General features: G+C 35.5%; 1 protein-coding gene across 2 annotated transcripts in view; it reads left to right on the forward strand.

The window, feature by feature from the left end:
* The first annotated feature begins 3,674 nt into the window (after positions 1–3,674).
* PLOD2 (procollagen-lysine,2-oxoglutarate 5-dioxygenase 2) overlaps positions 3,675–23,864 on the forward strand; it is a 161,431-nt gene continuing 141,241 nt past the window's right edge. The window contains exon 1 of one of the 2 annotated variants that reach the window (XM_053710008.1): positions 3,675–3,850. In XM_053710008.1, the coding sequence (XP_053565983.1) occupies positions 3,733–3,850 (118 nt within the window). In that variant the 5' untranslated portion in view covers positions 3,675–3,732. The remainder of the gene's footprint in view (positions 3,851–23,864) is intronic. The other variant, XM_053710009.1, reaches the window with a different exon arrangement.

The raw sequence follows: 23,864 nt of genomic DNA on the forward strand, positions 1-23,864 counted from the left end.
ATCTGAAATTTTACTTCCAGTGGTGTTTGCACATTAGCAAAAGCGCTAAATAGGGCACCATTTGTAATCTGGTCCAATAATGGGTATAAAGGTCATTGATTAAAATACATTATAACCAAAGTAAAAAGTTTACCAAAGTATTTTTTGTAACACACCCAATACGTAAATATTGCTCCCTATACTTCCAATTATTTGTGCCCTATACTTTTAATAGGAAGTGGTAGCAGTGAGAGACAAAATAGACATACAAATAGTTTTCATGCACATTAATTTACCGTTTCAGTCGTTTTTCTGAAGTTGCTGTGGTTCTAACTGTTTTAGCTTCTTAGGAATAAGTTCTTGTTTCATCAAATTTTATATATTGGGTAAATAACACAACTATAGACATTAATGGCAGGAACACCCACTAATGATACAAGCGAGATTCAGTGGATTTCAGATATAATTACAGCAAGGTTCATCTACAAACTTACAAGTGTCTATGAATATTTGGTTGTAATTCTCACTCTGCTTATACAGTTCTTTTTTACAAATAGACTAGTTTTACCCAACGAAACCACTACTTAAAACTCAAATATTGATTTTACTTACATTTCAGTAAAGTAGGTGGCAAACAATATTGTTTGAGCTGATCATTTCTAATCTTCATGCTAACACTTTTTGGTTTACAAAATTCATTAGCTCACCTTTCTGATATACATATTTTGCTACAGAAAGCAGCAGATGAAAATGTACAAGTTTCTGTTAACTGTTTCTGCCATGAAAGAATTTTAGTACATATGATACCTTCTATTTGTGAACAAAACCATTTTGAAAGGCATTGTGATTTTAGAACAAAGGTATGTGTAACTATTTATTTTTATTTTTAAATCTAAAATGTAGTTTTAACATTGCACTATACATCATAAATATATAAATACAAGTAAACAATTTATAAAAGGAATATGATGTTTGATTAACCACCTGAACTACCACCTGTGATATAAAGCTTAATTTTCTTTACAGAGTCTACAGGTGTTACAGCCAATCATTGGGCTTCTTTTCTATACCCATCTTTCTATTGAATGACTGGTTCTTACAGAAGGTAAGTAGAAGCACAGCTGTCAGGTGGTAAGCATTCAGATTGGCTGTACTAACCACAGACACTGTAGAGAAAACAAGAGACTCATACTGTGGGGTGGCAGGTCAGGTATATAATCACACACTTACACGAGTACTAAAAACAACCGACTTTCAAAGGTCTTAACACCCCTGAAGTTTTCGGATAAACCATTTATTAAAGGAATATTCAAGTAATTTAATATTTAAGCATATAATGCTTACGTAGCATTAAGTATGCAGTGTATTTCAAATTACTTGCATACAAAATAAATGTTTTAAAACTATTCAAAACTCTGATTTTGTTAGCAAAACAAGATTTGTTTTGGAATCCTTGGACATAACCTTTGAAAAGTCCCTTAAGTCTGTATTTTTTCCATTCTTGTAATTTAACATTTTGGGCCAGATTACAAGTGGAGCACTAAATATCGCTTTCTTGAAATATTGCTTGCGTTGCATTGCTGGGAAGCATCAAGCTCATGAGAGTGCACCTCCATAGGCTCCAATGGGAGCCTCATTCTGATGCCATCATACAAGTGCAGCGAAGGGGTTAAGTTGTGTAGCGAAGGCAGCAAATTGTTAATATATATGTATATGCTTATGTATGTGTTACTATGTGTATATACACATACCACATAAATAAATATGTAAATAAGCATATACATATATATTTACTGGGAACACACAGTTCCCATAGACTGCTATGTAAAGGCTCTTTTCAGTGCCATTTTTTTTCTAACACCCCACTCCTGCCAACTTTACCCCCAAAATACTGCCTAGTGTAGTTATTTTATTAAAAAATAAAAAAAAATTCTACATTATTATTTTTTTTTATAAAATATACTACACTGTAATTTGGGGGCATTTGGTGAACATTTATAAAATTAACCAGAGATCTGATCTCTGGCACGCAATAAATTAGCGCTCCACTTGTAATCTAGCCCTTTATGTGGAATTACATTTTAGTCAATGTCCCTTTAACTATATAGTTATGCAGCTTTCTGTGGGACTTCTTCTGTGCTATAAGGACTCCCTCTTAGACCAAGTGACCAGAAATAGCAGACATTTCAGAACTTCTGTGGGATAATTAAACAGGTGCTAATAGGAAGTGGAAGGTACGAGGTAGTTGATCCTGTTTCACTATAGTGTGGAGGGTGATACATTGTCAGCTACCACACTAAGTAGATCCTCCTAGGGGGTCATTATTTTAGATTCAAATCTAAGTGACCTCTGCACTACAACCGAGAAAGTAGACTGTAAAAACCTTCTCAATTGCTGGCTGAGAGTGAAACTCACCATGATGTCATCACATGTCTCTTTAAACGACTGGATGTCTCTTTAAACCACTAGTTTATATGTAAAAAATAGTACTAACCAATGTGTTCCTCCTGTTTCATATCAAAGATGGAAACTCTCTTCATACAATACAGCAACTCTAATTTGTGCTACTGCTGTCCTAACCTCAGAATTTTCTAATTTTTTACAATTAAAACTTTTATCTGTTATGATCAATCATGATAATAACATAGCAGTGACCTAAGTTCCAGTGCTGCTATCTATATCATCTATCTATCTATCTATCTATCTATCTATCTATCTATCTATCTATCTATCTATCATCTATCTATCTATCCATCTCTATCATCTATCTATCTATCTATCCATCTATATAATCTATCATCTATCTATCTATCTATCTATCTATCTACTATCTATCATCTATCTATCTATCTATCTATCTATCCATCTCTATCATCTATCAATCTATCTATCTATCCATCTCTATGATCTATCTATCATCTATCTATCTATCTATCTATCATCTATCTATATATCATCTATCTATATTTCTATCATCTATCTATCTATCTATCTATCTATCTATCTATCATCTATCTATCTATCTATCTATCTATCTATCTAATCTATCCATCTATCTATCTATATATATGTCTATTCATCTATCTATCTATCATCTATCTATCTATCTATCTATATCTATCTATCATCTATCTTCTATCTATCTTTCCATCCATCTCTATCATCTATCATGTATCTATCAATCTAGCTATCTATATCTATCTATCATCTATCTATCTATCTATCTATCTATCTATCATCTATCTAATCTATCTATTTATATATATATAATCAAATTAAATCACGATCACTGGTGCTAGTATCTAAATAAATGCGAACATATATTATTCTTATGTGTAAAATTACACAATTACAATAATTTGCAACATTATTACTTAAAATAAAAAAAATGATATTGACATTAGAATATATTGTGTGTAGTGTGTATTTTTAATTGAAGGGGTTTATAGGTGATCATTTAACTGCAAGGAAAAGTAGAGACTTTATAAAATCTTTTGTATCCTAAAACAGATATCTCATTTGTAATAAGTATTTTGTACGTGCAAAAGACCCCGTAGTTGCTAGTCTATGCCTGTGAATGGGTTAACTTCTGCAATTAGCACCCACTCTCTCCCTGATTACACTGCTGGCTGATAGACTGGGAGGGTGGAGCCTGTTCTATGCTGTCTGTGCTGCTGCTTATTTTGCTCACCAGTGAACACTGTCCAGTTCTTCTCTTACAGTTGCTGCTGCTACTCCATAGCAAGGGTGAAAATGCCTTGGGGCTATTTTGGTTCACATCTCTTATTTCTGTTATCTTTCAGTCCCCTCCTGTTCTTTGACTATACTATAGCTACGGAGACTGAAACAGATCTACCATTGATTCCCACAGGTAAGGAAATTGCCAATATGAAGCTGAAATTGCTGTAATAGTTTTTTTTCCTGTCCTTTTTTATGCACCAGCTTTCATGTTCGTGCAGATGAATAGTGTCAGATGGCAGTTAATATTCAGCTCTCTGCATGAAACGTTTCGTGCAGTGTATACTACAGTATGTGAAAGAACATAAATGTACTTTATGGATTTGGTGTCTGTCTGATCAGCTGAAACAGAATAACTAAATGGTGACTGCTGCGTATCTTTGTCCATTTTAGGAAATCTATTAGTGCCAAAGCTCTCATTTTCAGCATGTTGCTAGTATTACTACTTATTTTAAACACCTGCATTTTGTATAATGTAAGAATCATTGTTATATAAACTAGTCTGACCACACACCATCTTTATCCAAAACTCAATGTTTGGACTCTAATAATGCTGTGTACTTCATTGGCTGCAACATCTGTGCTAAACTTGAGAGTGGCAAATTAAAATAACAGTGAGTTTCTAACTAGATTGGCTATTGCATTTCTCACAAGGTCATTGTATATGCTTAGACTGTGGTTCTTATGTGTGTAATGTAGATATTGGTCAGGTTATGTAGTGGAAGATTTAAATGCTGGCAAATAGAGTGCTGAAGGATAATGCCAGACTTGTGCTTGCTTCTTTGTGAGGTGTTCAGACAGTGATTCATTGAGAATCCACCCCTGATGACTGTGTAATGGCCTCAGACACCAGACTCGCTCTGTTTGTTTTACACATTCCCTTGCACATACTAGGATTTAGTTTGACCTAGACTTCTATGATAAAACTTACTTTCAATGTTTTGTAATTCTGAAGATCCTTTGCAAAATCTTGTTTACTGCAGTTAATGTAAATCAGTACTTTGCATTCATACAAACTCTTTCCAGTTGATATGATTTGTATATTCTAATTGCTTACTTAGCAACAGAATAAATGGTAAAGATGCATTTCACAGTAGTACTTTGCAAATTGGGAAGTGCATGTAGTTCCAGAGTTTTTTGGTTGTGCTGTAAGATCTTGTTACTTCAAAGCTGTTATTTCCATTGGGTCATTTTGCTTCTGAGATTTTCCTATGTTATACCGCATCCTATTTGGTAGGGAGATGGTAAACTCTTCTTTTTTGGCACAATGTTGTGGAAATAATGCAGATGTTAGTCTTGCTGCATGACTAGGTCAGTGTATCGTTAAAATGGGTTAAAAAGTTTATTTTGTGTCAGTTACAAAAAAACAGTTTATAGGAAATACACTTTTGGCAGCCATGGGCAAGTTTCGCTGCCGCTCTTACAGTATTAGCTTTGTTAGTTATTTAAAGTGTCTACAGTAGGTTTATAGAATTAACCTGTATAGACTATATATATATATATATATATATATATATATATACACACACACACACGCACATTAATGTAACTACTAATCTGTAACACATTGAACACATTTGTTGAAATATTCTTAAAAGGGATAGAAAGGTAAAAAATTAAATGCGCATGGGTACATTTCAGTCGGAAAAATAAACATTTTTGCACTATACTTCAATTAGCAAAGATGCTTCTAGTAAAAGTTATTACTGTTTTTCAGTGGCATATGCACATATCCTGCGAGGGCTCGTGCACCAGCATTCAAACACCACACCTTCTCAGCGAGCTGACTGTGAATTGTTTTTGAAGACGTAATTTTGTGTCATACAAACAATGCTGCCCTTCTGAGAAGATGTGGTGTTTAAATACTGGTGCACGGCACTCACAGGATATGTGCATATGCCGTAGAAAATCGGTAATAACTTTTTATTAGAAGAATTTTTACTTATGGAAATATATTGCAAAAATGCTTCTATTTCAAATTGAAATGCACTCATGCACATTTTGTTTTTGAGTTTTCTATCCCTTTAACTATGAAATGTCTGCCATGCAAGCCAAGCAACTTATTTTACAACTAATTAAAATGGGGCATAGTAGTATTATTATTTGCTGTTTTAGTATGGGGGTGGGGGGTGAGTAGTGAACATTTTTTTTTTTTCACCAACAGTTAACACCCCCCAAAAATATGAATTGTCATCTACATAAAAATACTGAGTAATATAGAGCTTGACAAATCTCAGCCATCAATGAGCCTTGGCTCCTAAAATATTACTTTTGGCTCTTTAGAATGTATTTATCTATAAACAAAATCTCATCTGGTTGCTAAAAACTGATTTATTTATTTTTTGCTGGCTTTTAAATATGAAATAAATTTGTTGACCCTGGTGTAAATGTTTGCTTGTCTTCTACAATAGAATAAGGCTTAGCTTTACAAATAATAACTGTCTGTTCTTACAGATTACGATTAACGAGTTTACTAGCACTGTACCTGATTCATTATTTCTTATTTACACCAAGAAACACTACTGTAATACTATTTTTTTGGTATAAGAAAGTTTGGCAGTTTGGCATTTAAAGCATTAGTTAATTTTATTCTAAAAAAGAATTGTTTCTCTTTGCCCCAATTCCTTATTTCCTTCTCATTTGAGTGTGTGTGTGTGTTTCAAGTAAGTTCTACTTGTTCAATATAACAGTGAGACCCCTGCTTTTATGAATTTCCACCAGGTATAGTGGAGATTAAAGGGATACTAAACCCATGTTTTTTTTCTATTATTATTCAGATAGAACAGGCAATTTTAAGCAACTTTATAATGTACTCCAATTAGCATTTTTTTCATTCTCTCGCTATCTTTATTTGAAAAGCAGGAATCTAAGTTTAGGAGTCAGCCTGTTTTTGGTGTAGAACCTGGGTAGCACTTTATGATTGGTGTCTAAATGTATCCACTAATCAGCAAGCAGTACCCAAGGTGCTAAACCAAAAATGGGCAGGCTCCTATGCATACATTCCTTCTTTTTAAAATAAATATATTAAGAGAATGAAGAAAATGTGATAATAGGAGTAAATTAGAAAGTTGCTTAAAATTGCATGCTCTATCTGAATCATGAAAGAAAAACAATTGGGTTTAGTATCCATTTAAAGCACCAAATTATGGAATATTGTCTGTCTCACAGTTACAGGTAATTCTCTTTTTTAATTCTTTGCAAATATTTACTTTTCAAGTTATTATTTTTTTATTGAAAGAGGCCTTTATAGTTCCTAACTGCTCATATTATGAACAAAGAGTTTACACATTCAAAAACATCAAATGTTGAACAAAATACATTTAAGTCTTTGATACATGTGACTGACTCGTTTTGTTTCAGGAATTATGTAAATAAACCAAACTATTCAATAAAGTTCTTGGCAAACTAGTGAATATACTTGGGGCAAAAGGGTTAAAGCTTCTTTCTTTCCTTTTACTGGAATACGTGTCTGGTTTGTTATTTTATTCTGTGAAGGAAGTTTACTGTAGCCAATTTTCTCCCTTAAATTATAGTTAATTAAATGCACAATAATGAAGCAATGCTTCTGTAGTAAAATAAGAAATAGGTACTCATTTATGCAATAATGTATCTAATACTACAATGTTGGTCTATTTTTCTTTTTCCTAAATACTTTTGTTAAATATTAACTTTATGGAATACTCATAAGTAATGAATTAAGCAAAAGTACAATATTTCCAGCAATTTGCTGTTTTCATTTTTTTTTGTTTATTTAATTGTTTTGTAGTTTATATCTAGTTCTGTAAGCGCATCATTTGGTGCATTTGCATACAGTAACAATATTTATATCAAGCACTGTTGTAGAAGGAACAAGAATAACAATTAGAATAAATATTTACGTGAGCCTGTCTCTGCTTACCCTTGTAATATATATCTTTAAAATCCTCTTAGTAGCTGTACTTTGACGGCTGTTAGGAGCTCAAACTGTTCCAAACATACAAGTTCCAGATGCTTTACAAGTGCTAAATGGAACTTGTATGGACAAACCACTGATAGAAAAAAAAACTGATAGCCTAAAAATGTCCATTCAAATACTTTGTGCAGTTAGTTTTTTTGTTAAATTTTTTGAGGACTTGTCTCCAAAAATCTTTAATGTTCCACTTAAATGTTTTTAATTATTATTTATTATTATTATTATTATCGGTTATTTGTAGAGCACCAACAGATTCTGCAGCGCTATAAACAAAGGCAGAGTACAACAAAACAATTATAGGGATCAAATGGGTAGAGGGCCCTGCCAAGAGTCGCACTGTTGTAGTCAGCTCTTAAGAAGGTTATCTACAAACAGCTGGACTCTTAGGCTTACATGCTAAGGGGGTTCAGGGGATAGCAATGGAGGAGAGGAACTGGTAAAAAAAGAAAGGTTAGTGTAGGTTGTATGCATCCCTGAACAGTAGAGTCTTTAGGGAGCGCTTGAAGCTTTCAAAACCAGGGGAGAGTCTTGTGGAGTGAGGCAGAGAGTTCCACAAGATGGGAGCCAGTCTGGAGAAGTCCTGTAAACGGGAGGGCGATGAGGTATCAAGAGAGGAGGAGAGTAGGAGGTCATGAGCAGTGCGAAGGGGATGGGAGGGAGAGTATCTGGAGACAGTGGCCTGTAGTTATCAAGCTCCGTAAGGAGCTTGATGGCCTCTGTTTCTGGCGAGTCTTCAGAATCGCCAGAAACAGCAGTTATGAAGCAGCGGTCACAAAGACCGCTGCTCCATAACCTGTCCGCCTGCTCTGAGAAAATGTGAGGGAAGAGATGGGTTGTATTTGTTGAAAGGTGCAACAAGTGGAAAGTAAAATACCTACACCACCTCCTTGTTTATTACCAGACCTAGGTGTGTGGCTGAAGTGGAGACCCTTATGTGACAGAGCAGCAGTGGATGCTGTGTCTAGGGGAGAGAGCTAGGTTTCTGTTAGGGCCAGAAGGTTAAGGGAGCGGGAGATAAAGAGGTCATGTATAGAAGTGAGCTTGTTGCAGACAGAGCGAAAGTTCCAGAGTGCACAAGTGAAAGGGGTAGTGGCTATAGATGCAAGAGGAATGTGAAAAAGGTTGGCAGAGTTTTGTTTTCTGAGTCTATGGGACGGTACACATGGATGTGCACGGCTAGGCAGTTGTTGGGGACCAGGATTAGGGGAGATGTCACCAGCAGTTAGTAAAAGCAAGAGGGAGAGTGACATGAGATGAGATACAGATTTGCAGTAATGAGACTGTTTTTAAGACGAGGTGCAGGGGGGAGAGAGAGTGTTTAGGAATAGGTAAAGTTCATGAGTACAAAAGTAAGGTGAGTTTAAGAGAGATGGGCTAATGAACAGTGCAGGTGGAGAGGGAAAAGGAGTAATTAAATAATGTAGTTTGTTATAAAGACAGGAGGTAACAAAAATGGATATTAATATATTTATAATTTTTACAAAAGTGGGAACCAATTAAACACAAAAGACACAGTATTACAGCATCAATTACATAAGGAAACAATGAGATACATAGAACATAATATTACAAAAGTATTTGCCTTGTTGTGTCTTGCCCCTTGCTCAATCCTTGTCCAATCCTTGTCCAATCCTTGTATAATTCTTTCTTAATAGCTCACTTATAAAATGTTCACTTTAGAAATGTGAACATATGTTGTTGTAGCAATGCACTCTGCCCCATGCAATGCACAGCCCAAGCTAATGTTAAATATATAGGCAGTGAAGTCAGCTGTGTCCACTAAATTACTTGATTGATAAATCAAATACAAATGAAGGGAAATTTGAAAGTAAGATTCTGGTCTGGTCATAGTGAGAAAAGTTAAGTAAACGGACAGTAAAATTTGGATGTTGAAACTATGGCATAAGACAGCTATATATTTAAGAAAAATAGCAAGTATTGATTAGGATTGAACATCACATGGCAATTAACAAAACATTAGAAGTAAGACATTGGATAAGAGTACAACAAATGCAGGACTTAATTAACAACCTACAATCATTTGCTTAATATACATATACACATGTTAAAAGAGAGTTACAGGAAAGGAAAAACACCAGAGTGCAGTGAATAGTTTGCAGATTGACAGGAACTCTATTCACGTACCAAAAGAAAGTTACAGGAGAGGAAAAACACCAGAGTGCAGTGAATAGCTTGCAGATTGACAGGGACTCTATTCACATACCTGAAAGCAGAAGAGAGAGAATAGGTTTAGCTTGCTGTAGTGTGCATTTCTTCAGCAGATGACAATATGCAGCATGTTGTCTTAATTAGCAGCACTGTGGTGAGCGCTGAGTACAATTCTTGTATAATTCTTTCTTAATGCCTCACTTATAAAATGTTCACTTCAAAAATGTGAACATATGTTGTAGCAATGCACACTGCCTAGTGCAATGCACAGCCCAAGTTAATGTTAAATAATGTTTTTAATACATGGTTGTTTCTTTTACTTTTTTATTACTGTTTATTGCGCTGTTAAGTACTCAATTAAACAATGAAATATGTCAGTACACCTATTTGTATTAGATTTATTACACATAAAATGTGTTAGTATGATTGGCAGTGCTAACAGACACAAACCAATAAAAGAGAGTAAACTGTGTGTTGACAGTCCTGTTCCAATTTAAAAATACATTAAACTTATATATGAAAGGGCACTAACCATTTTTTCATGCAAGATAAATTGCAAGTGACAACACTAAATGATATATTGAAGATGAGGAATTATTTCACCTCTCTAGCCCCCCCAGCTCTGCTTCTTCCTATGTGTGGCCGTTTGAACAGCTGTCTTCAGTAAATGAAAACAAAACCTGTTATTTATTGACTCTGTAAACATACATAAATTCTGGAAACCTTTTTTCACATTTACATCTGAGGTGAAAAGTACAGCGGATGGTTAGAATTGTGTGTATGTTGCTACCATATAGACAGGAAAGACCTCCAATTCTTTACTTGTAATTTCATAAGGCTGCTTGTTTGAGACCAGAAATTGAAATTAAAGATTGCTGAAAATTATAGTACAAATTTGTTTAAAACTAAATAGATACATACGATTTAAAGGGACATTGTAGTGCAAAATGTACACGCTCTAATTAGTTAGTGCATACCATTTTTAGTACTCATCATGGAACTCTGTGTGCAAAGAGGTTAAACACAAAGATAAAAAGTCCCACCCATGAGCCACTGAGAACTGCTTTTCCCATGCTTTGTTAAACACATAGCATTCCACCCAGTTACTTACTCAAGACATTGTGCTGACTTGGTACAAGAATAAAATTGCTCCTCAACTCTCTGCTCACCACAGTCTAGAACCTACCAGAGTCAGTTGTACCAGAGGTTAGTAGGTTCAAAAATTCATATGAGAACATACATATGGGCATCATATAAGGAATATATTTTTCTCTATCATCTAGAATATGCTTTCCCTATGTGTTGCCCCTGTGCTGCCTGGGTCCTGTGATTCCACCTGGTCCAATTATAGAGCTAGCCCTGGTTCTGCAGTGAGTAGTGCAACAATAATATGCTATAACGAATTTAAGCATGTCATTTTTGCACGACATTGTCCCTTTAAAGGGACAGTCTACTTGATTTTTTTTTTATTGTTTAAAAAGGTATATAACGCCTTTATTACCCACTTACCAGCTTTACACAACCAGCATTGTTATATTGATATACTTTATAACATCTAAAACTCTAAATCTCTGTCTGTTTCTAAGTTCCTGCAGGCCGCCTTTATCACAGTGCATTTTGTTAGGGTTTCACAGCAAGATTGTGCTATTTAATGTGTGCCATACTGTTAACATTGTGCTCAATCCTGTGGAGTTGCGAATGTGCCTGCACTGACTGGCTAAAATGCAATTTTGTAAATAGCAATGATATAAAGGGGCAGTCTGCAGAGGCTTGGATACAAGGTAATTGCAGAGGTAAAATGTGTATAACAGTGTTGGATATACAAAACTTGGGAATGGGTAATAAAGGGATTTTCTATCTTTTTAAACAATAAAAATGTTGAAGTAGATTGTCCCTATAAGACTGGTATGGCTGAGCACTATGACATTATATTTAAGCATTCAAAACATACATTTTTGTTATATTTTTTAATAATTAATCTGCTCCGGTAATTATGAAAATATGAACCATAGTATTCTGAATGTGTATAGTATTTCCATGTAGAGTGGGAAAAGAAACTGTTATCAACCATAGGTGTGAGTTTTCAATCATGCAGTTTTATAAATTATATATAACATGTTTTAAATGGATGACATAATCTTTTTCCAATTTAGAATGACACTATAAGCAACACTATTATTAACAGGAATTAAAATTGTCCTCATTTTTGTTATAATAAAAACCTTCAATGTATCATTTCTGAAGTCTTTGTGGATAAAAGATACAATTTTTGATTAGAGAGCCGTTTCATTCCTGAGATTATCACAAGCTTTATCTATTAAAATGCTTCAATGGAAATGTTTGTAAAAAATATATTATTTTCAAATAGAATCTAATCTAGTGTGTTAAATGTCTCTACCAATATAAATTATACGTATTTGTAAATACTGTACACAGGAATGTATACAATACTTTATTTCTTGGGTCTTCATACTTAAAATATTCAAAATGCAGGGCTTTGGGAAGATTAATGTATATCTACATATTCTAATTCTGACTGGTTCACCATTAATTGATGCATATTTACATATCCTACCCCTGATTGACTCACCAGCCATATCCTTATCTGGAACAGAAATGTTCTGCACCCAGGTGCATGCTGTTGATTATGTGTTTAACCCCTTAACAGAGACTGAACACATACTGGTAAAAAAAAAGAAAAGAAAAAAAAAAGTGTTTTTTTTTTTTTTTGTTTTTTTTAAATATATAGCACTTTCAAAATAGAGCATTTTATATTTACACTAAAATTTCCAATTTTTCCTGGTAGATTGAAATATTTTAATGTGCTTAATACCCTTTCCAGTATGGTGGTAAGCCAAATGCATATTGCCCTCCTGTGCATGCTTTGTATGCTGACAGTGACCTAGTTTCCATTAATGTGGTAAAGATTGGAAACTGGTGGTAACATAAAAAATTTCCATAGACTTTAAACGGAGATAAATGTTTTTTATCACCCGTTTCTAAAATATACCACATCAATGGAAACAAGGCCAGTGATGGGCATTGTGATTTCACAGGTGAGCATACGTAGGCTGTATCATTAGCGGGTTCCATGCACATTTTTATACTAAATGTAATCTTCTGCTTAGCACGTCAAGAATGCTTTACAATGCTGGTGGGAATTGCAATGAATTGTAACTAATATAGCACTGTTTTAGATTGTTTAAATGTTTATCAATTAATTCAATTTTATTATACTACTCAGATGTCATGTCTTGGAAGGTAGAGTTTATTATTTTTACAGACCTGCATTAGAAATGCTGGTGCCAGCTGTTCTTTCCTTTAATAAGCTGCATTCTACAAAATCATTGGCACATATATGATAGAACCTACATTAGAATCTAATTTTCCTTAAAGCAAACCCAAAAATATTTTTTTTTATTGAAGGGATTTTTTATTTTTTATGATTTCATTCTTGCTCAGCCAAAGGGAATTCTTGCTGGAAGACTTTTGCTCCAATTCTCTGCACTAACTACAAAACCTGTCTTTTAACTACCTCTTTGAACATACCACTAATAAAAGTAATATTTATCAAAAAGCTCTTCACTGTAATGTATTTATTGAAACCCCATACCTTTGTTTCTTTGTTATCTTTTAGAAAAACCGACTAATATGAATTAAAAAAAACAAACAATTTTTTTATTTGTTTATTAATGTTAAAAAAACAAGTGTTAAATTTTTTCAGCACTTTTATACAGGGATTAACAAATCTCCCTAGTCATTGATCTATATTTACTAGACTACTCTGACTCTTATTATTTGTTTATTTATTTTAGATTATTCTACATGTATTTATTTAAAATGACCGTTTTCCTGCTGCTAAAACAAAAAAGTATGTGAATGACCGACCTACATTTGTAGCAAATATGTCAACCCTTGCTTTAAAGAACATGGAAATTAAATCAAAACTTTATAGATTCATATGGAGTGTACAAATCTACTTATGTTCGCAATTTACCGTTTTCTCTTGGTATTCATTTTTGAAAATTAGTTTGGATTCAAAACCCTTATCCATCTACCTGCTTCATAGTTATTGCTTAATCAGTGTAGTACACATTTATATACATACTGATCAGGATTTTCAAGGGTTGAGTATCAGATCTACAAAAAAAAAAAATGTTTATGTACTATTTTTGTAAAAACGTACTATTTTTGTAAAAAAAGTCTTTCAAAAAATCCTATTTCCTTGTTTCTTTAAAAAAACAACATAATGTCTCAGTACTCGTGTAAAGTCTACTTTAACTAGATAAAAGTTTTAACTATTCTCAATGAATCATTATCAGCAACATATTTTGACTTTATGCTAAACATTAACATTACGATGGTAGGGATTTTAATTACTACATTTTTCTGTTTATAAAATACATAAAAAACAAGCTAAACTAAAACATCAATAGGAGGAGATAGATGAAGGAGCATTATCAGATACACTATGGCCCCGATTCTAAAAAATTAGCCGGTCAAGATGTGATTTTCCACATTAACACTCATGAGGGGCAGCCTCGTGGAGTTCTATAGCAAAAGGGACTGTCCCTGCGAGTGTCACAATATCTCTTATACAAATAATGAGAGCTCTCTGTTCGGTAAAAGTTTGTAATGGAGGGCAAAGTATAGAGGGGGAAACCTGCGTGTTTTAAAGCATGCATATTACTCTTAATACAAAGGAAAATGATGCTGTTTTCAATTATTTTCATATGTATAGGTTTTCCTTTCAGAATAATTAGTGTTTTGAGTATTTTGGTGAAAACTCGCCACTTTTTAACGAGAAAAAATAGTGAGAACTGTAGTGTGAAAATGTTTATAGAATTTTACTGGGATTTGAGAGAACATTTCATATACACCCTTTGAACACCATATTCAGCCCATTTTACGACCCCCCCCCAAAAAAAATTATGCTTTTAACAAATTTCTTGCTTTTTCTGCACATTCAGTGTACTTAAATTAAGATTTTTGCTTTTTTGCTGTGCATAGTTAATACCATTTTTTCCTGTGTAAATTACCTACAATTTTTTTTTTTTTTAAATATGATTTTTGGTGAACAATTTTATGAATTTTGATGCACCTTTAGAAGTTGTAAGATGTTAAATAGCAAATTTTATTGTGCACATTTGTAATGTCTGCATCTCCTTCCCATACGAAAATGCAGTATATGCCCCTTAGCAAGACATCCTGTTTTCGGGGTAAAAGTGGCTTTATATAATTCCACCAGGAAAGTAGAACTGGCGAGCATTCTTATAGAATCTTTTTCTAGAATTGGGGCCTGTGTATTGACTCTGCTGTGTAATTACCTGATTAACCTTTGTGGAGCTCTAACATGGTAATAGGATGCTACTATTTGTTATGTAAAGTTGAGAGGGTGTCTGTTAAGGAATATATTAAGTGCTTTTGTCACGTAAAGTGCTGTACCTAATCACATGTGGTAAAGCTACTTCCTATTTTAAAAGAACATGTGTTTTGTATAAATCCTGTCTATTTCCCACCGCTCTTTTTTTCCCAAAAGCTTGCTGCACATCAATAAAGTGGCAGCTGAAGTCCCTTACATAGATATCTACAGTTTACAATTTTATCAAGCTGCAGGCAGACAAGTGCTCAAGCAGCAAAACTGTCCGCATGCAATCGTAAGCTGCAATGCAGCATCATTTGGCAACATTTAAAATTGTTTTGAAATTCGGGAATATATTTTTTTAAGAGTTTATTAAGCGTATTTATGTCATCTTATTTGATGTGGACAATTAGGGACTGATATTAATGAATTTTATATATATATGTATTTCAACATTTTATGTGGATTAAAATTACAATTTTGTATTTCATACCCTTTGTGCACGGTTGTTAGTTGAGTGCAGGGTCGCCACTAGATATTTTAGGGCCTTACTTAAACATTGATCAGTTTCCACTTTGAAATGTGCAATTTTTGACCAAGTGACTAACGTATATGCACTTTATTCTTAAGTGTAGTCAAACTTGCAAATGTTGTAAAGGTAGTAACACAGAAACACACAGACACACACTCACACATAAAGATTCACATATAGACACTCTAGCAGACACGGAAAGAAACAGACACCCAGACAGACACTCAGCACTTGTTTACATTGATCTGACAAGTAATGAGATAGACTACAGTTTGTCAAAAAAGAAGATTTACAAGACAAAATATGGAGTTCTGATGATCTTTTTGTCAAGAAAGATGCCAACTATATGATGACAACAGCATGCAGTGGCTGAAAGAAAGGGCCCTGAACTGCCTCAGCAATAATTTAAAGGTTAAAGGGACAGTCTACAATAGAATTGTTATTGTTTTAAAAGACAGATAATCCCTTTATTACCCATCCACCAGTTTTGCATAACCAACACTGTTATATTAATACTCTTTTTACCTCTGTGATTACCTTGTATCTAAGAACCTTCTAACAGACCCCTGATCACATGACTGTGACTATATAAAATCTATTGAGTTGCATTTAGCATTGTGTTGTGCAAACTCTTAAATAACTCCATGTGCCTGAACACAGTGTTATCTATATGGCCCACAGTCTCTTGTTGTTAAAAGCAATTTAAAAAACATGTGATAAGAGGCAGCCCCCAAGGGCTTAGAAATTAGCATATGAGCCTACCTAGGTTTAGTTTCAACTAAGAATAACAAGAAAACAAATCAAATTTCATAATAGAACTAAATTGGAAAGTTGCTTAAAATTACATCTCCTATATGTATAATGAGAGTTTAATTTTGACTAGACTGTCCCTTTAAGTGGTGGATTGGTGATTTCCGGAAAGGTCTCATTAGTCTCAAAGTCTGTAGAAAGATGTGAATAATCAGTAGTAAGGTCAAAATGTCCTAACAAGGAACAGACAATGGACACACACACACACAAACATGCACATACAGTGCTGCAGAATCTGTTGGCGCTCTACAAATACCTGATAATAATAATAATAATAATAATAATAATAAAGGAAACACACACAGAGGCAACCTAGGAAAACACACAAAGACATACACACTCACAGACACCCACAGAAAACTCAGTCATACACACACAAACACAGAGACACCCACAGAAAACACAAATACATACACACACAGAGAGACACACACAGAAAACACACAAAGACATACATACACTTACTGAGACATCCACAGAAAACACAAAAAGACATACACACACACACCCTCACATAAACATCCACAGAAAACACACAAAGAAATACACACACACCTTCACAGAGACACCCACAGAAAATGCACAAAGACATGCACACACACCCTCACAGAGACATCCACAGAAAACACACAAAGACATACACACACCCTCACAGAGACCCTCACAGAAAATACACAGACATACACACACACCCTCACAGAGACATCCACAGAAAATACATACACCCCCCACATAGACATCCACAGAAAACACACAGACATACACACACACACCCTCACAGAGGCATCCACAGAAAATACACAGGCATACATACACACCCTCACAGAGACATCCACAGAAAAGCACAAAGACACAAACACACCCTCACAGAGACAGCCTTAGAAAATGCACAAAGACAGACACACACACCCTCACAGAGAGACCTACAGAAAAAAAGACATGCTCACTCATAGAGACACCAACAAAAGTACAAAGACATATACACAGGCACCCACAGAAACACTCACAGGAGGTAATATTTCTGCACATTGCCATCCCCTAAATCAACATGTGTGACCTGCATGATAAAAAAAATAGCAGAAATTAAGAGATGTGCAAACAAAATTTATTCTGTGAATTTAATATTGTACATTAATGATCTGTCAGAATGGCTCCACCATACAACTACCACACTGAAGTTACAATCCGAAATTGCACAAAGAAATAAAAAAATGTACCAAGTAAGTTCTACCCCTTCTGCAAATGAAAGTGATCTGCTGTCTGACTCAGGCACACTGTACTGGCTTAGTGCACATTCAGAAATCCTCTCAAATGTTAATGCTTTACTCCTTGTAATGACATTTGTTTTTTTAAATAATAGTTGTGTTTGCCTCATGGCAGGAGTCACCATTTTCACCCCCTGATGGCGGCCCAGGTTGAGCGGTTCCCTACTGGTGCAGCAGCAGACTGCACCAATATTAGGTTGATCTCCATGCTTTAAGGGATATGAAACCCCAAAAAACTCTTTCATGATTCAGATAGAGCATGCCATTTTAAACAACTTTCTAATTTACTTCTATTATTGATTTTATTTTGTGCTCTTTGTATCTTTTGTTGAAAAGCAGGGACGTAAGCTTAGGAGCCGGCACATTTCTGGAGCACTAGATGGCAGCAGTTTTGCAGGAATGTTATCCATTTGCAAGAGCACTAGATGGCAGCACAACTTCCTATCATTCAGTGCTCCAGATGCCTACCTAGGTATCTCTTCAACACAGAATATCATGGGAATGACACAAATTTGATAATAGAAGTGAATTGGAAACTTATTTTAAAACTGTATTCTCTTTCTGAATCACAAAATACTTTTTTAGATTTCTTATCCCTTTAAACCTCCTGTGCACTGCAGAACTGGCAAAGTCAGCAGGAAAGGGTGAGAGAAGACTCTACATAACAGCTCTCAAAGTGAGGCAAATCCAGGGGAGGAGGGTGCCCTGCTGAGATGCCTTACTTGAGAAGCTAACTGTGGCACATGCATGAGCACAATGTTATCTATATGGCACACATGAACTAACACCCTCTACCTGTAAAAAAACTGTCAATATGCCCTGAGATAAGAGGCGGCCTTCAAGGGCTTAGAAATTAGCATATGAGCCTACATAGGTTCTGCTTTCAACAAAGAATACCAAGAGAACAAAAAAATGTAATGATAAAAGTAATGTGGAAAGTTGTTTAAAATTGCATGTCCTATCTGAATCATGAACGTTTAATTTTGACTAGACTGTCCCTTAAATTCAAAATGAAACTTTCATGGATCTGATAGAGTATGAAGTTTTAAGATATTTTTTAATTACTTATTTTATTAAATTGACTCCATTCTTTTGGTATCCTTTGTTTTAAAACATGCCTAGATCTTCTAAGGAGCAGCAACACACTACTGGGAGCTAGCTGTTGAATGGTGGCTACACAAATATTTAGTCAGCTAGGTCCCATTAATGCATTACTGCTCTTAAGCTTACTTAAACAAGAGTTAAAGGGACCGTCTACTCCAGAATTGTTATTGTTTAAAAAGATAATCCCTTTATTTCCCATTCCCCAGTTTTGCATAACCAACACAGTTATTATATTAATACACTTTTTACCTCTGTGATTTCCTTGTATCTAATGCTCAGAAAAAAAGGTTCAATAGTTGCAGACAAACAACTTTAGCCAGATGCACCTCTTGAAAGTAAAATAAACACTTACCCCTTCAGACTCTTTTCAGGACATACCTCATTCTATATAGCTCCGTGACCGGACCACTACGCGGTGGCTGTAATTCTTTTGCTCGATTCCCGGTACAGATCACAAGGCTTTCAAACTGTCCTGGCATTCGCCGCCCATCTCCAGCCTGCTGGCACAGCGTGACATAATAAAGTGACCAAGTTACCTCCAGTCCCATGGAGGGAGTCCGGGGTCAATCCAGATTATTTCCAAGAGGGGAGGCTTCAGAGCTTGTTTGATTACTGCTATTCTGGTGTATAAATAGAATCAAAGTAGTAGATTGCAGCAACCAAATTATAAAACAGATTAATTTAATCAGAGCTATGATTACAGTATGAGCTGAAACATGTAGCTGACATTGTGCTGATGGGTCTGGTATATTGATTTGTGAGCTGGATTCTTTGGAAATTTTAAAAGGATTTATAATAAAATTAATTTGTTTTATTATTTAGTTGCTGCAATCTACTCTTTTGATTCCTTGGGGCCGATTTATTAAGCAGCGTATGCTGCTCATTTCACATGAGCCTTCAGGCTCGCTGGAATCAGGAGTTAAGAAGCAGCGGTCATAAGACCACTGCTCCTTAACTCGTGAGGTGGCGGACTGCAATCAGATATGATCAGGATGATTGACACTCCCTGCTTGCGGCCGATAGGCCGTGAATGTGCAAGATGCAGATAAATGCCTGTTGGGCAGACACGATTCGCTACAGTGAATCATGTCCGCCCACCATATAATAAATCAGCCCCCATGTATCTAAGCCTCTGCAGACTGCCCCCTTATTTCAGTTCTTTTGACAGACTTGTATTTTAGCCAATTAGTGCTGACTCCTAGGTAAATCTACTGGAGGGAGCACAATGTTACCTATAGGGCACACATGAACTTGCGCTGTCTAGCAGTGAAAAACATTCAAAATGCACTGAGATAAGAGGCGGCCTTCAAGGGTTTAGAAATTAGCATATGAGCCTACCTAGATTTAGCTTTCAACAAAGAATACCAAGAGAACAAAGCAAATTTGATGATAAAATTAAATTGAAAAGTTGTTTAAAATTGCATTCTTTAGCTGAATCAATCACAATCTATTTGGGAACTGCATTTTCTGCTGTTTTTTGGTCCAAAAAGGCTACATTCATGACAGTGCATAAATTATTGAATTTGTAATCTGGAAAGAGCATTTGTGACTGTGAGTTCAATAATATGTGAATTGTCGTTTGGTTCAGTGTGCATGGGGACTCATCCCTTATAAAAACCTGTTCTTGATTGCACAATTTTATTTAAGGGTCTGTTAGAAAAATACAAAGCAGCAGTTCTAAAGAAGGGAATTTCCTGTAAAAAAGTTATGTCTTTTGCAAAAAACGTGTATCCGCCATCTTGTTTACAGTTCACGCCAAAATGGAAATGGGGCTTTGAAAAAAAGAAATACATATAGTTTAAAAGAATTCTTGTGAAAGTTCTCGAACACTCATAGAAAAACAGTGCACAGCATGGCTATCCTAAAAAAAATGTATTTCATGTCCCTTTAATTGCCTAAATATACAGTAATACTGCTTTAATGTGTCGGCATATGTGCAAGAAGAATGCTGGAGCAAATATCACACTAACATGTGTGCATCCTTAAAGAAATATGAAACCCACATTTTTCTTTCATGATTTAGAGAGACCATGAGATTTTAAACAGCTTTCCAATTTACATTTGTTTCATTCTATTAATATTCTTTATTGAAAAGCATACCTAGGTAGGCTGAGAAACTGCACTTATATGCATCACGTTATTGGCTCGCCCATGTGCATTAGTGTGTCTTTAACGAAGGATACCAACAGGCCCTTTTATCTCATCTTCAGACTCGCCAGAAACACAACTTATGAAGCAGCGTTCTTAAGACCGCTGCTCCATAACCCTGTCTGCCTGCTCTGAGCAGGCGGACAGGAATTGCCGGAGATCAACCCGATTGAATACGATCGGGTTGATTGACACCTCCCTGCTGGCGGCCGATTGGCTGCGAGTCAGCAGGGGGTGGCATTGCACCAGCAGCTCTTGTGAGCTGCTGGTGCAATGTTAAATGCGGAGAGCGTATTGCTCTCCGCATTTATCGAGGTGTTGCGGACCTGATCCGCAGTGTTGGATCAGGTCCACAACACCTTTGATAAATTGGGGACCAAGAGTATGAAGCAAATTAGATAATAGGAGCAAATTGGAAAGTTGTTTAAAATTTTATTCTCTATCGGAATTATAAAAGAAAAAATTTGGGTTTCATGTCCCTTTAAAACCTGACTTTTTCAGATTTAATCAATTGCCATAAAGTAGATATCATTGGAAAATAAATTGGCATCCAATTTAAGGCTAGATTACAAGTGTAGCGCTAATTTATCATGCTCCTGTAAACGTCAAATTTGCCCATTTATGGGTGCGGGATAAATAACCAGCCATTACAAGTGGCTGGTTATTGCTATCTCAAGCTCGCGGTAGCATTTAGCGATTATAAAATGAACTAGAGATTAGCGCCTCTAGTTATCAACGTGTCTACTTACCTGCCTTCGCCGGCCCCAATACGCCCGCCTAAGCTCGCCTACCATCGCCGCTGCGGGCCTGAAAAATCTCGCCAAAGTTATCAATAAAGCTGTCAAAAAGTATGGGGGGGGTGAGCAGCGGACTGTGATAGTTATCACTCATCCGATCTCGATGCTCTTTGGCTTTTTCACAGCTTTATTGCTAGCCTGTCACTAAGCACCCACACTAAACTACACTGTTCTACCCCCTATACCGGCGCCCCCGGAGCCCCCCGCAACTAAATAAAGTTATTAACCCCTAAACTGCCGCTCCTAGACCCCGCCGCAACTATAATCAATGTATTAACCCATAAACCGCCGCTCCCGGACCCCGCCATCACCTACATTATAATTAGTAACCCCTAATCTGCCCACCCTATACCACTGCCACCTATAATAAAGTTATTAACCCCTATCCTGCGGATCCCGGACCTCGCCGCAACTAAATAAATAGTTTAACCCCTAAATCGCCGTTCCCAGACCCCGCCACAACCTATATTAAACTTATTAACCCCTAATCTGCCCCCCACACCGTCACCACCTATAATAAATTTATTAACCCCTATCTTGCCCCCCCTACACCGCCACCACTGTAATAAAATTATTAACCCCTAAACCTAAGTCTAATACTAACCCTAACACCCCCCTAACTTAAATATGAATTAAATAAATCTAAATAATATTTCTCTTATTAACTAAATTAATCCTATTTAAAACTAAATACCTTTAAAATAAACCCTAACATAGCTACAATATAAATAATAATTATATTGTAGCTATTTTAGGATTTATTTTTATTTTACAGGCAACTTTCAATTTATTTTAACTAGGTACAATAGCTATTAAATAGTTATTAACTATTTAATAGCTACCTAGTTAAAATAAAGATACATTTACCTGTAAAATTATTAATCAGATTGAGCTCACATTCTATTGGCTGATCGGAACAGCCAATAGAATGCAAGCTCAATCTGATTGGCTGATTGGATCAGCCAATCTGATTGAACTTCAATCTGATTGGATGATTCAATCAGCCAATCAGATTTTTCCTACCTTAATTCCGATTGGCTGATAGAATCCTATCAGCCAATCGGAATTGAAGGGACGCCATCTTGGATGACGTCACTTAAAGGTACCGCCATTCGTCGTTAGTCGTCGGGAAGAAGAGGATGGCTCCGCGTCGGCTCGTCTGAAGATGGCTCCGCTCCTGGTGGATGAAGATTGAAGACGCCGCTTGGATGAAGACTTCAATCGGATGGAAGACTTCTTCAGCACCCCTTAGATGATGACTTCTGCCGCTGCGGATCTCCTCTTCGGTTCCATCGGTGGTCGGCTGGCTTAAGACGGCTAAAGGTAGGATGATCTTCAGGGGGTTAGTGTTAGGATTATTTAAGGGGGGGTTTTGGTTAGAGTAGGGGTATGTGGGTGGTGGGTTTTAATGTTGCGGGGGGATGTATTTTTATTTTACAGGCAAAAGAGCTGTTTTCTTTGGGGCATGCCCCGCAAAAGGCCCTTTTAAGGGCTGGTAAGGTAATAGAGCTGTTAACTTTTTTAATGTAGAATAGGGTAGGGCATTTTTTTTATTTTGGGGGGCTTTGTTATTTTATTAGGGGGCTTAGATTAGGTGTAAGTAGCTTAAAATTGTTGTAATATTTTTGAAATGTTTGTAACTTATTTTTTTTATTTTTTGTAACTTAGCTTTTTTATTTTTTGTACTTTAGTTAGTTTATTTAATTGAATTTAATTGTAGTTATTTGTAGGTAATTTATTTAATTAATTTAATGATAGTGTAGTGTTAGGTTTAATTGTAACTTAGGTTAGGATTTATTTTACAGTTCATTTTGTATTTCTTTTAGCTAGGTAGTTATTAAATAGTTAATAACTATTTAATAACTATTCTAACTAGCTAAAATAAATACAAAGTTACATGTAAAATAAATATAAATCCTAAAATAGCTACAATGTAATTATTAATTACATTGTAGCTATCTTAGGGTTTATTTTACAGGTAAGTATTTAGTTTTAAATATAAATAATT

The sequence above is a fragment of the Bombina bombina genome, chromosome 4, assembly GCF_027579735.1.
Source record: "Bombina bombina isolate aBomBom1 chromosome 4, aBomBom1.pri, whole genome shotgun sequence".
NCBI classification, from domain to species: Eukaryota; Metazoa; Chordata; class Amphibia; order Anura; family Bombinatoridae; genus Bombina; species Bombina bombina.